The sequence below is a fragment of the Diplotaxodon limnothrissa genome, linkage group LG10 (assembly GCF_057381915.1).
Source record: "Diplotaxodon limnothrissa isolate DT_005_m linkage group LG10, D_limnothrissa_male_GT1.1, whole genome shotgun sequence".
Lineage (NCBI taxonomy): Eukaryota > Metazoa > Chordata > Actinopteri > Cichliformes > Cichlidae > Diplotaxodon > Diplotaxodon limnothrissa.
This window is the reverse complement of record NC_140605.1, coordinates 16,339,501-16,354,784: the sequence shown is the minus strand read 5'-3', so window position 1 is coordinate 16,354,784 and position 15,284 is coordinate 16,339,501. Positions and strand designations below refer to the sequence as shown.

The window sequence follows — 15,284 nt, the reverse complement described above, 5'->3', positions numbered from 1 at the left end:
TAGGTAATAACAGGAAATTAATGCGGTCTCTACACCCAGCATGCACGCGTGACACGAGGACAGACTGACAGTGACAGAAGAGGAAATTGACATACGGTAGAAACTGGCCATAACGTAGGTTTGACAGCGATCACCAGTAAAGTCATTTGGACACCTGATGGAAAGAAACAAAGCCGAAGAAAGAGAGAAGGAGGAAGAGGGTGGTGAAAGAGTGAGAGAAAGGAAGAAAATAGAGGGGGAGAGAGTGGAGTGAAAAGGACAGTGTGAGTAAGAAAAAGTGAGAAAGAAGGGAAGGGGGGGAGAAGAGGGGGGAGAGAGGAAGAGAGACACAGAATTAGAACAACAGAACATCTACAGACAGCAGAAGCAGAGTGTTCCCTTTGGATGACACCATCGTGTGCATGGTGTAGTGCACAGCTCAATGCGTGTTGACCTGAGAAGGAGGAAGAGGAGGAGAAAGAGGAAGAGATCTGGTGGGGGGGGGGATGAGGAGGGCAGCAAGAGTCCACAGAGGTAATCCAGTGACAACTGTGTCTCTGTTGTCAGCTGCTCATATCATTTGAACATACTTTTGAAAGGATTGGGCATGTACACCCGCAGTGGCTCAGTCTGTAAGCATCGAGGGCCGAAGTATCCATCCGGACATCTGGGAAGGAGCAGACAAGTGTTATGGAAAAGGAAAAAAAAACACACAGAGAGTGACGTTGATTTCAGGGGCTTGAATCCCTTCACACACATTTCTGCAAAATGTCACAGCATGTTTAAACACACAACAAAACAAGTAACAGCAACAACAAAAAAACTGCTACCAAACTCACAGTAAAGTGCAAACAAAGCAAGGAGGGCATCCTCTGCTGATGAACGTGCCCAATTTCGCAGTTTTAAATTGATCTCAATCTGCACAAAAATGTAATGCTTAGCAGATGCTGCATCTCTCTGATAAGCTAGCAGCTCCCCCCCCTTACAGACACACTGACAAACAAAAAAGGGTAAAAATATACTTCAGCCTGGGCTCTCATCTTGGCAGAGGAATTAAAAAAGAAGAAGAAAAGAGAAAGAACCAAAAAAAAAACATATATAATGACATATAATAATAATAATATGGGCTTTTATAAAAAGAGATAAATGTGATTCAGGATACTGACAGTCCCATGGCTTTCTGAACTCTGTCTATGGGATGAGAGAAGAGCAATTTTCATGAGTGTATGGAGAATAAGAATGTAGCTTGGGATAAACCAGGCAATGTTTTATAGGTAATCAATAAATCATTCCTTGGAAAGCAGTGAAACAGAGCTGAAAGTTGGGAAATGTTTCTCTTTCTCTTGGAGCCTGTTGGAATCCTTGTGGATGTATCCATAACCTGCAAACGTGACTGTTTTATAACTGATACCAGAGCACAGAGTGTTAAAGCAGTCAGATCAGGAAATAAGGAAATAAAATCCCAAATTTTAATTTCCAGCTTGGAAAGGAAAAAAAAATGAATATGTAAATGTTTCTTGGTAAACACACGAGGATGTGTTCAGCTGTTCTTTGAAGTCAGCGTCAAGACCAAAGTTTCAAATGTGTGGCTGCGTTAGGTTTTTGTTACTGAGGACAGACTATCATCACCATCAGGAGCGTTGGGTTAAACCACATTTCCTCATTATAATCTCAATTTGGATGAGAAGTTGGTCTTTTCAGGGCCACCAACAATCTACCCAGAGCCACAACTAGACCACTGATCCAACAAATGTGATTTACTGGGTCCACACAGTGCCTCCTGGGAGCACCATAAATATTCGGCAATGAGTTACTCATCCTGAGTGATGGTGTTTAACTGGGTGGGGGCGGGGGGGGGGAATTGCGCCACCTAGGTCGAGGAAACTTGGCTGAAAGATGAAGGAAATAAACTGTCACGGGGTGCAAATGACCACAGAGGTGCAGAAAATAAACATGTAACTTTCAGGAGGAAAACAAACACTTTGCAATGTTTATGAAAATGTTCTACAAACTGTAGATACACTGAACTTTCTCAACTCATTACCCTTCTAATAAGTTCCATAAAGAAGTGATAACTATCGTTCTCTTAGGAAGACACTTCTGTTCAACAACTTTCATTGTACTTGTATCATCATATATAGAACTGAAACAGTCAATTTATTACATAATAGTAAAACTTCTAATCACTGTGTCTCTGATGGTTTGCTGCTTTTCCTTGTTTTGAATCATTATAAACGTAATTTTGTTGGATTTGGACCGCTGGTCAGACAGTAGGAAGCAAACTGAAAGACAGAAAAAAAAAATCAGGTATCTGTAACGAGCATTACCCAGGAGATCTGTGAGACCTGTGGAGTATACGCCCGATTTAAAACCATCTCAGTCAAATTTTGAGCACCTTTATTCGAGCCGTTTCAGCTGATTCAAAAATATAACAAGCACATAATTAGTTGAGGGAAGCCACAATGTCAAGATTGGCTTGCAATCCAAGCACATCAGAAGATCTCACTGCCAGCTTTTTTCACCTTATGCTTAAGCTGATATTCTTGCATGTTCAATCATCAAATTTCATATGAGGTACCTATTTAAGTTGCTTTCACCTTCCTTGTAAGCAACTAAAAGTGTAGAAAAGTCCCAGATTAGAGCCATACTAATAATCTTCTGCACGCCAGAGTCCTGCAGATGGAAATAATTATTTTCCCTTTTTGGCTGCAGTGGTCCTGACTGAATGTACACAACTAACAAATACAGTTCTTTTTTCTGCACATTATGCATGCTTTGCATGAAAATAACAGCAGGTTTCAACTTTCAACACTCTTCACATCATTTCACCTTATCACATCACCTTACCTCAACCTAAAAGTTTCTATCTGAAAGTGAAGGAGCTGGGAATAAAAGTAGGACTAGCTGTCTGCAGGACTTGTTTAGCCAGAGAGTAATACCCACTGAAGCCTGGCCTATATTGAATGAGATGGCTGTGGGGCAACAAATCCCTGCAGGCCTTCACCACTGCATTATCCAACTTTTCTGGACCCATGCCCCAGCCGTGAGTGAATTAGCTGCAGCAATTGAGTTATTGCTGCCTCCAATTTGTACACAGCGTATTGAACGGCTGTTGCAGCCATGTCCTGCTTGCTCGTCGAGCATTCTTCCTGCGGCCAACTGGGCACAGAAAGCCTTGCTAGTGTTTCAGCTCTATATCAAATCAGCCAAAAGGATTATGTTAGCATATGGTTGAAGAGAAAATACATCCGAATATCTGACAACAATGCAAGCAGATGTCATTTGTTTTGTAACTACACAATAAGGTTTAACTGATTTTTACAACTAAGGTAACCTATTTTTTTTCCTTTTGATTAACTAATACATACAGCTGTGCTCAAAGGTTTACATGCACTCACCAGTGGCAGTGGTAGATTACACAAAGTGAATGGAATAATATAGAAGTAGGACTACCTGCTACCTTCACCTTAGATCAACAGCTAGACAGTTGAAACGTGTAGACAGTTGCATGTTCCAACAAGAAAATGATCCCACAGACACATCAAAAAGTGAAGTTAAAAGTTGGGCCTGTGCCAGGAAACCAACCACTTTAAACAAACTCTACCAATTCTGCCAAGAAGAGTGGTCAAATATCCAGACAGAATTAATCCAGGTTGTTAACTGCTACCAAAAGTGTCTGATTGAGGTGTAACTTTCTAATGTACATTTAACCAAATGTACGTAGGAAAGGTAGTGAAAATCTTACATAAATTTAAACTTGTGCACCAAATATTTGTTTTTAAAGTCATGAAAGATGTATGTTGTTCAACTAAATCATTAAAAGCCAAAATTACCATGACGTTCATGCCCATATTGAGTGTAAATAAAATTCTGAATACAACTGTATTTGGGTCCAATAAATGTAAGAAACTCTAAATAACAGTCACAGTTTCCAAAGGAACGGTTTTGAAATTGCTTGTTTTGTTTGATCTACAGCCCAAAATCAATGATTTTATTTTAAAATAGCAGCAGATAACCAGCCAATAGTCATTCCCAAATCTAAAACCAGTGAACATCTGGCTTTTATGACTAAAAATGAGTAATAGTTAATGCAAGTAGTTGCAGGGCGTTTTTCTGATTACTAAATGACTAATCAAGAAAGTGGTTGTTTCATCTCTTAAAATAAATTTTTAAAAAACAACAAAAACTGTTAGTCCTCTACAAAGAAAACCACTTGTTTAGCTTAACCTCTCGTGCACATGGTCCCAAATAATGTTGATTTCGAGGCTAACACAAACTCACATGTAAATGTCAAAGAAAAAAAAGGTTGTTTCCGTGATAATGTCAACCTGTTTTCCTCCTGAAAAGCTAAGATGCATGGTTCCTCCAACGCACTTTACACACAGGTCTTGATCCCCTTTGCCAAATGTAAGCAATGATTCTATTTACCTCATTGGGGGCCTCTAACAGGCATAAATATTTGCTCGCGACTAAACCAGTGACTCATGACATTTTGAAAAGCCTTTTAATGTGCGGCCCTCCTGTACACTAAACATGACTTAAAAGGATGAGCACACCATCGCCTCACTCCATTATTAGTGTTAAAATACACAACAGGTGGGTAGTTAGACAAACTGGCAGCATATTCCTGTGATGTGTCGCTGCTGCTGCTGAAAGAAGGAAGGGGAATCGAGCTATACCACAAAAACAAAAAGCAAGGTAAAAACTTGTAGTTAGATAGCTGAAGATGATTATCAAAGTCAAGATGCCGTAAAAGAGCCTCTAATTTGGACTGTGGGACAAAACATCTGTCAAACAACAACGGCCAAGAAGAAAAATACTTGAAAAGAAAAGGATAGAAGAGATTACTCACTTGCAGGAAAGCTGATTTATACCATGGAAGAAGTAACAGTCGCCGCCATTCACACAGTAGGCTCTCTCTGTGTCGTTGCATTTTCTGGCATGGCCTGAGCCTGGAGATAGCGTTGTGGTCACTGAGAAAAAACACAGAGAAGAAAATGACAAATTACCTCCAGCTGACCCAGTGGATCCTTTATAACGTCAGCTTTATTTCCTTTATAGCCACAGCCAGATGAATAAACAATAATTTGCAGTCAAAACAAGGAAACGTCATGATAAATGAACATGAAGAGGATTTTCATTTAATAAAAATTTGTTAGTTTTTCTTGTATCTCTGCAAGACTAATATGACTTTTATGTGTGTATCTCTAGTTTTTCTTAAAGAGTTACTTAAATGCCACACTTGTAATTCCACAAGGACTCTTAGTCTTTCATGTACAAATGTAATTGTTTCTCAAAAGGAGTGTTGACATTATCTCAACAAGTTCTATGAGCAAAGATAAATATTTCCCTGAAGTAGCGTAGGAGGTGTTTATGCCTCGACTCAGGTCCTTGGAGTGGCCTGAAATGTCATGTATCTGCACTTAATCCCCCCCATTGAACAGATATCTGTTTGGGATGAAGTCTGCTCATCGGAATCAAAATAGGGATGTTTAGAGGAATGAGAGTGCTGAGAAAGGTTCACTGTGGCAGGATTGGGCTTGAGAAGGGTGGAGTGCACCTCACATGTCAGATACTGACATGTGATGGAAATTGTGTACCTGCTGTCAGACGATGTTAGTACCTTGGGAGAATGTGGCTGTTAGGCATAGAGAAGTCTTCGGCTGGTAAGAGTTTTACACTGACAATATATTGGCTTCAGCAGCCTGACACTCATTTTATCAAGCATAGCCACTGGGTTTACTGTAAGTAATGTCAGTCCTGTGAAAACTAAGCACACTCCCTGATTCAGAAGCTTGTAGAAACATCTTTAGCAGCAATACCTTGAATTAATTGCATCCTATACTTTTATACTTTTCATCCCAGCCTCTATCAGTCTCTCACATCATTCTGCATCTCAATCGCGTGAAGGTCTGAACTTGGTCTGACTAGGTCACTGTAGCATCTTGATTCTTGTCCTTTTTTAGCCGTTCTGTTGCAGAATTGCTGCTGTGCTTGGGATTATTGTCTTATTGCAAAACCCACTTTCTGCCAAGCTTTAGCTGTCAGACAGATGGCTTCACATTTAGTCTAGAACACCGATACATAGAGGTGGTCATGGTCCACCAGTGACAGTGCGTATGAGGTGTGTGTGTGTGTGTGTGTGTGTGTGTGTGTGTGTGTGTGTGTGTGTGTGTGTGTGTGTGTGTGTGTGTGTGTATTGTACTGCCATGAACTTAACCAGTTAACATGCCAACTCAGGTTTGGAGTCTGAGATCTAGTTTTGGATTTTTTCCAATCTCTCTAAACATTGCACAGTCTGTTCTTCTGAAGTATTTGCTGGGACATTTGCTTCTAGGAAGATTATAGCTTACTGTTAACATTAGCAACTAGCAAACTTCCAAAACATCTGCTTTTATACAGGTGCTCACACATTAACTGAACATCAATTAATCATGTTCAATTGACTAGCAGCACCTGGCTGCTATATATCTTCTTAATGCTGAACAAAGCAATAGGGCGTACATAGTCTGATCAGGAGGGCTAGCTCTGTGGTCGGCATGAAGCTGGACACTCTGGTGACAGTGGCAGAGAAAAGGACATTAAAGAAACTGATGGACATTATGGACAATGCCAGGCATCCTCTGCACACGGCCATTAACAACCAGAAGAGTCTGTTCAGTGACAGGTTGCTTCTCCCCAAGACAAGAACTAACAGACTTAAAAACTCCTTTGTCCCACACGCCATCAGACTGTTTAACTCCTCTCTGGAGGGGAGAGGGAGGGGAAACAGGAGGACAAAGGAGGGGGGAACAACTAAGCTGTAGTGCCTCTTCACCTCACTGTGCAATACCTTTTGTGCAATACTTTTGTAAATAGTCAACAGTGCAATAGACCTCAATACTTGAAATGTGCAATTCACTTGTATTTTTATTTTTTATTTTTTTATTCCTATTTATTCTATTTATCCCCTTCGTATATTTTATTTATATTGTCTCTGTATTTATATATATGTGTGTGTGTGTGTGTGTGTGTGTGTGTGTGTGTGTGTGTGTATATATATAATATTCTGTAACTCTGTAACTTCTGTCGGTGCTGTGCTTTTTTGGAAATCGAATTTCCCAGAGGAACCCACCCGAGGGATTAATAAAGTTCTATCTAATCTAATCTAATCTAATCTAATCTAATCTAGTACATAGAGTCCCGTGAAAACGTTCTTCTTCACATGCCAGATTGGCTGTTTTCCGTAAAGACATACTATACCCTCCGGCTGGAGAAGTGCGTTGCTTACTGCAGAAGCTCACCTCTGGTTTGGCTACTACATTAGAGGTTAATTCCCATGCTTATTAGGATAGAGAAGCAAACAAATGATATCAGTCTGTGCGTCATTGCCAGTATGAGTGAAGAGCACGAATAAATCAGAACACTATATAACCAAAAAATGTTTTGTTCTTTACACATGCAGTATACCAAAATATATCAAATAGCGTGTCATTGCTGGGCAAAAATTACTTTGTGAATAAAGTACAACATCCATCCATTCAATGAACAAACAAAGACATAAATCCACTTGGTTAAATCGCGATGAGATAAGTCGATAAAAGGTGTTATTTATACCTAGCATTTCATTTTAGAGGTAAAATTTTACTACGGTAAATTTACGATGTCACGCTGTTCTGCCAAAATTCCTTAAAAAAAAGTAATGCTCCCAAGACAACACCACACCTATTTATTATCATAGGTCCAAATATTCCTAAAATATTTCCAGGTTTACCCATTGATCAGAACCACTTCATCACCTGATGTCTCACTTGGAGGACTGGTTCGTAAAACACTTCATTAAAAAAAGAGGGGGAAAAAAAATCAGAAAAAGCTGTCGGGCAAACCCTTTTTTAAAAAAACCAAAAAAACCTCCCACGCTCAAAATGGAAACTTCGTGCAGGATTCAAGTGCAAAACCTGTGCAGGAACATGTGGACAAACAAGCTGCACAAGGCTGCAACCTTTCCCAGAATGCACCAGTGGAAATCAGAGGAGCGTCGTAGACAGATCATCAGTCTCCACAGGACGGGTGGACGCCACGATACTCGTAGTCACAGATAATCTACGGTCCACCTGGCGTGCATGTGGGTGGACTGCGGGTGGAAAACAGATGACCCACACGGGGAGGTGGAGAACATGCAGACTTCACATAGGAAAGATCAAGGCCTATATCTGAACCGTGGACAAGTTCTGCTGTCAATGTTTATTTTGCTACTGGTCATACCAAATTAGTTCCACAGTAGTCACCTTTTTTCCCTCTTTGTCATCATTTTCAATGAAAAAGTGAAAAGTGAAAAAACAACTTCCTGCACTTAGTTGAGCTGTTTCACATAAAAAGAGTCAGATGCAAAATCTCAAAATTACACATATTTTTTGTCTAATAGGGCTGCTAGATACATTTTAACTAACTGAAACCTATATTTGTTAAGATCACATTATTTTTATACAGAAATAAATGACTTAAAAAAAACCCCAAATAAACCAAAATAAGGTATACTGGTACGGGTAAAGGCGCTATTTTCTTAGCTGTACTCCTTGTTGTAAAATGTTCAAAGTGAAGATCAGCCCTGTGTAAGCTAACTGGAATGAGGGCATTTAAACAATATATCCAAAATCCCTGTTTTGGATTAAACTTGATAAATAGCTACAGTTTGCGAAGAGGCTTTAAATCTGGACAGCTGTAGCATGGGGCTTATATTTTTATTGCCATACAGCTGAATGCTTGCAGGTGGAGACCACACATCTCCTCAGCCGACAAGGTTCATTTACCTAAACAACAAACACCACCTGCAATATTAAGGGGCTTCCTAGAGGAGCAGAAAAATTCCTGCAGACCACAATTTACACTCCATACAGTGAGAAGAACAGCAAATCCAACTGACTGAAGGAAATTACACGCTAATATCGCTGCAACGATTCATTAAATATATCAAAACAATGAAAGTGTTTAATGATGACTTAACAATTTGGCAAAAAAAATAATTCCTGGAGTTGATCCCACTTTCAGAAAACTATCTACTTCTATTTTACTGAATCTATTCTCTGCCAAATGTTTAAAATGAATTTAAATGAATCATATAAAAGTATTATTTGTATAACTTTAATAAATGATCTATATAAACATACTCCTACTGGCATGGAGGAATTGATGATTTCTTAAGAAAAAGGTCACTTTACATATTTTAGCAGGATTCAAGCACTGCTTTCAGTGGGCTTCAAAGATTGCAGTTATCCTAACATTAACATTACTATTGGTTTTCAGTCATCAACATCTATGATGTAGCACAGTGTCCCAGTTTTATCCTCCCCTACTCCTTTTCCCTGCTGTCCTCCCTTCTTTCCTTTGTGTCTTCCAGTTACTCCCACATAGCAGACCCTCTGCTTTAAGAAAAGTGAAGAAAAAGTTCCAGTTTTTGCACACTGTGTACAGAAAGCTTAGGAATTCTTACTAAAAAAGCATACACATATACACCGTCAGCAGAAGCGTATAATAAAACAGTTGTTGATGTTTACGGCATTCGAGATACAAAGTAAAATGATCATGTGTAAAATTACAAAAACCTCACTATCCGTATTATTTTCATAACAGTTATGGTTTAAGCTTGTGAGCAGGACGGCCTAAATAGGAAACATACAATTAATTTCAGAGGCAGACTAAAAACTTGAAAACACCAATAGGAGACTCAGTGTTTTAAATTGTGTCAGATTTAAAGGTTTACGGCAGTTAAAGGCCAACACACAGGACCTGAACTGATGCATCTATAAATCATAGGTTCGTGCACTTTAGGGTTTATGATAAACTTGTAAACTTGACAAAAGCATGTGTAAAAACCCTGCTGAGCTGCAGTAAAATATCTAAAAACCCTGAAATGCTGAAGGCTAGCTTTGCGCCCAGCAAGCTATAGTTTTTTTTTTGGTTTTTTTTTGCAAAACCAAACTGTTTGGTTATTCCCATCATCATGCCTTCTGTCAATAAAATAGATATTTATATTTTAAGAGAAATTGAATGCACCTGGAGTAAAACATTTTATATAACATATGTCTGTGTAGGTTCTCAGTCATCCAGGCCATGGTAATCTAAGGAGCTTGGAAAAACAGCTACTGAACCTCTTTAAGTTTCTTGAAGATGCTTCACTTTCATCCGAGAAGCTTCTTCAGTTTTAAGACCAAATGGTCGAGAGTCACGGGTTTTAGTCCTTTAGGGTTGTTGACCCACTATTGATCATGTGTCTCATCACATGTGCCAAGGCATGACAACAACACCAATGAAGCCTTAAGATGAGACCCCCCAAGTAACTACAAAAAGAAAGTCATCAGTTGCCAAAACAACTTGAAAAAATGATAAAGCCATTGACCACTCTACCTAGGGCTGCACGATTTTGCATAAAATGAGAATCACGATTTTTTGGCTTAGAATTGAGATCACGATTCTCTCACGATTTTCTTTTCCAGTATAAATATTTATTGCACTTATTAACTGCACATCAACTTCGTAACAATTGAGACTGAACATAAAAACAATAAATAAACATAAAAACAACAAATGTCTCACGTTTTGTTGTTGCCGCAAAATGTTGTACTGCTTGAAATTCCGTCTCCACCGTTGCTCGACACTGCGTGTATAGAGCAGGTAGTGCAACAATAGAAAAATAGTTGCGGGACAGCACTGTGTAGCGTTTGTCTAGGGTGTTGATCATTTTCCTAAATCCCTCGTTTTGCACAGTGTTGATGGGAGCCATATCTTTGGTCAGGTGATAAGTGATAGCCTCCGTAATTTCTTTGTGCCTGCGGAAGTTCGACGTGTATAGGGAAGCGCTGTATAAGGTTCCCGTTATTGATATTTGGGTGGTTGACCGGGACAGATTTTCTCCTGTCACTTTCTCGTCATCCCTGACGTGCTCTCCGTTGTTTTTTCCCTGCTAATTTTAGCATCACACCGCACAGCTTCTGTATCACGTGGTATAAGGCTCCGCCCTTGTCATTTGTTGAGCAGGAAGAGTGAGCGCTTGTTTTCATGCAGATTACGTCCCGGATCAAAATGCGGTACAATCGTTGTCTTTTTTTTTTTTCTTTTTTCTTTTTCTTTTTTTTTTTTTTAAATCGTTGTCATTTGGAAATGAGATTGCACATAAGTATGAATCGAGATCGCGATTTTCTAACGATTAATCGTGCAGCCCTACTACGTACCACTGTCTGTACCCAGGGATGCTATACCCTGTTATACCCTGGAGTCCCACCCAGCCACCTACAACATTTCCAAGCACCTCGTCACCATCCTCTTGTGGGGAACACACCCCATCACATCAAAAACTCCCCCTACTTTGCCAACAAGGTTCAGAAAAGTACACTGGATCCAGATGAAACCATTGTGTCCTTTGATGTGGTCTCTCTCTTCTCTTAAAAGATAGCGATCTCTGCCTTACCACCACATATTTTAAATACAAAGAGGGTTTCTACAGACAAAAACATGAGTGTTCCCCAGTGTCCCCAGCCTTTACATGGAGGAAGTGGGAAATAAAGCTCTTGGCTTTTTCAAAGGGACAGCACCTAGCCACTGGTACAGATACTTGGATGACACCTGGATCAAAATCGAAACCCAAAAAGTAGAATCCTTAATTCTTCACATCAAATCAGTGGATAAAAACATAAAGTTCAAAAGAGAAGATACAAAGGATAACAGCCATTTCTGGACTGTGCTGTGAGCATTGAGGAAAATGGAAACCTTAACACTGAGGTTTACCAGAAGCCCACACACATGGACCAGTACCTACTCTTTAACTCCAATCACCCTCTGGAACAAAAACTTGGAGTAATCAAGAAAAGGAACACACACATGTAAAGAAAACTCTTAAAACATGTAGTTATCCCAACTGGGCTTTCATCAAATTTGCAGAGATGCACAGTAAAGAAGGTCAGACACCAATTTGTCATCCTTTATGTAGCAGGTTTATCAGAGAAACAACCAGCCACAGCTCAGACAAAAACTGGTTCATCCCAAAGACATAACTCCCAAACACAAACTAAACAACATACTATATGCTGTGAAGTGCAGTGAGAAATGCTCAGACCTCTACGTTGGAGAGACCAAACAGCCACGTCATAAATGCATGGCACAACATAGAAGAGCCACCTCGACGGGACAAGACTCAGCTGTACACCTGCATCTAAAGGATAAAGGTCACTCTTTCGAGGATACTAATGTTTTGGACAGAGAAGACGGGCGGTTTGAAAGAGAAGTGAAAGAAGAACAGAGGTGGAGGTTTACAACACCATCTGCCGCTCACAATCCAGTTTTTAACACCCACTCACATCTTGTGTCAGTTGATCTCAGTAGGTAAGGCTCTCCATGGTTTCACCCGAAACCTCTGATGATAATGACCCACTCCCTTTTTCACACCTTGGCTCATGTGATGAGGAACATGAACAATAGTGGATAACGACCCTCTTAAGGGACAACTCCCACTAGGGCTTAAATACTTGGGACTCTCCAATATTTAGCTTTAGAACTGAAGAAGCCTTTTAGATGAGACGTGAAACGTCTTCAAGAAACTTAAAGAAGCCCAGTCACTTTTTCTTTCCAAGCTCTTTAGTTTATATAACATATATAAAATTGTATATATATTTATATTCCTGCAATATCTATATTCATATTCATAACATTTAAGGTATGGTACAGATGAAGGGTGAAGACTTAAATATGCTGTAGTTGAAATGTTTTTGACCTTCCTCCCAGAGTTGGAAACACATGATTTAAATGTTCCTATAACAAATAAAACTTTCGGCACTCTACTATGAAGAAACATTGCATTAATACAGTAAACGACCATCCAGTCACACGCACGCGGGCGCACACACACGCCTTTGAAGCAGTCTCGTTGTCTGCTCCACCTCGATATGTTTACAAGAAAAGGCTCGGGTCACGTCACGCCAACGCCACAATTTCAGGAAGGACGTACATCAAGTGCAGCAGGGAAAATAAAATGAGGGGGGAAAAAAAAATAAAAAGACTACCACAAAAATATTGCAGGTGATGGTTATCTGACTTAATGGGAAACCCATACAAGGAAATGGTACATGCAGACTCGGTTCCAGAGATGAAACAAGAGCAATGTTTTCTTTCTAAGATCTACTTCAGCCAATAGAGTGTTTACTCAGGCTGCACCACATGTTTACATGAGATTAAAACTCATGACAAGACCTAACAATTTATTGACTTGGTTAGAGATACACATTTAAACAACAGAGAACATCTCATTTAAGGGTGTGTGATGCAGATTAAAGAAAAAAAAGTGTTTGAAATCGCTGTACTACTGAAATATAGTTAGCATAAGTACAACGTTTTTGACTTTTTAGGAATACATTTCTGTAAATGAGAGGAGATAACTGGTCTGGTAACAGACTGAGTTATTCTTCAAAGAACTGCAATACAACTGCAAACGCTCCAAATGGTTTCCTTTGATATGAGAAGATAATCTTTTTCTTTTACTACTTAACAATATCACGCAGAAAAGCCTTTTTTTCCCCCCGAGTCAGTTGGGGCCAGCACAGTGGAGCAGTGGTCCTGGTTTGAATCCGAGTTTCCATGCTCTCCCTGTGCTCGCACGGTTTCTCTCCGCATACTCTGGCTTGCTCAAACAGTCCAAAGACATGCATGCAGTTAGGATGATTGGTGATTCCAATAGAGCATGCATCAAAACGTTAATTGGGGATTGCAGAATGGCTGCTGGTGTGAATCTGAATGTGAATTGCTGTCTGTCTCTATACGACAGCTCTGCAACAGACTGGCAACCCGTACAGGGTGTACCCCACCTCTCACCCTGCGACAGCTGGAATAGGCTCCAAACCCACTGTGACCCAGAATGGGATAAGCAGAAAAGATGAATGGACTGGATAACTGGTCAGACCACCAACTAGAAAGCAATAATTCAAAGCTTGATCTTTATGTTTATGGACTCATAACAGATTTAATTACTGTTGCATACTGTCATCCTGAGATAAGACGTATGGAGTACAGTCTTATCTCAGTCGCTGTATCTAAAAGGACTGAAATGCTTCATAATCCTCACTGGCTTTTGTTCTTCTCCTTTTTTTCTGAGGGTTTCATTGTTTAGTTGCAATAAATCACATCAGTTTTGCATCATTCATCTCTCTGACCTCTGAAGAGCGTTCTGTTTGTGTGGACTAAAAATGATCCTCACAATCTTGCACATATTCAGTGATAATTACATGGGTTCAGGTTACAGTTTTATGGTGTGCGAACAGCACCGAATGACAAAGGATGATCTGCGGTGGACTCACCTCTAATCATCGAGCGCGACTGCGGCGAACAAACCACTGCAATTTTTGTTGACATTTGGAATAATAACATGTGTCACGAAGGCTGTATGTGTTCATCACTGCCATGCAGCGCAGCTGTTCAGCTGGGTTAGAGTGCTAGTGCCTTTGCATGTGCTTATTAAAGAAAATTGACATCAGTAATATATTTTTGTATTTTTTTTTTTATAGAAAGACACGGTGTTACTCAAGCAATCTGTTTCATTAACTACTAACAAAAATAATAAATAAATAAAAAGCCCCTCTGTTCCACAAGCTCCAGTTATTCCTGTCAACTGAAGGGTTGTTTTCTCCAGTGTCTGAAGTGATAATTAACAGAAGCACAACAGCGGGTAGCTCTATTAACAAAAATAGAGTCGTCTTATCCAGAAATGAACAGTTTTGTTATAACTCAGATTTTGTGATTTTATCTTATTTATTTATTTTTGGCTTTTCTTGTTTCGAGCTGTCGTCCTTTTTTTCAGCTCGCCGCTTTCATCTGCATCTGTCAGGAGATAGTGATGAAGCTAAAAATGGTTTCTAAAAAGGCAAAAACTTTGTCTGATCACAGCAATCAGAAATCCTTTTTAGCCTTCTTGTGCAGGATAAAGCACTGAATCGCTGAAATGCATTTGACTAAAAACAGAACAAAAGGGAACTCGGATAATTAATCTCTACAGAGAATCCATAAATACCAAAGTCCAAATGACTCAAAGTTCATGAGTTTGTTCTGCTGCATTTTCTTGCCTTTCGTGCCATATGGTATTGTCTGTCTCCAGTCACGCTACGCAATCCCCCTCCCCGCCTCTCAAAGGGGACCAGAGTTCAGGTGTATTCATTAAGGCTGACTCCTTGCTGGACGCAATACAGATTCCTTTAACCTGAGGAGGACATCAGCTGCTCCGCTAAACAGAATTGGGGGCAGAGTTTGTTTATCTGCACTCGTGTAGCCAAGGTTTCGTTAAGCGTGCT

The 15,284-nt window shown here is 39.8% G+C and overlaps 1 protein-coding gene across 1 annotated transcript in view; it reads right to left on the bottom strand.

The window, feature by feature from the left end:
- nrg2a (neuregulin 2a) overlaps positions 1 to 15,284 on the bottom strand; it is a 75,940-nt gene that overhangs the window by 10,808 nt on the left and 49,848 nt on the right. The window contains exons 4-5 of the mRNA XM_085364479.1: positions 4,832 to 4,952; positions 92 to 154 (exon numbers count right to left, since the gene is read on the bottom strand). Coding sequence (XP_085220605.1) covers positions 92 to 154; positions 4,832 to 4,952 — 184 coding nt within the window. The remainder of the gene's footprint in view (positions 1 to 91; positions 155 to 4,831; positions 4,953 to 15,284) is intronic.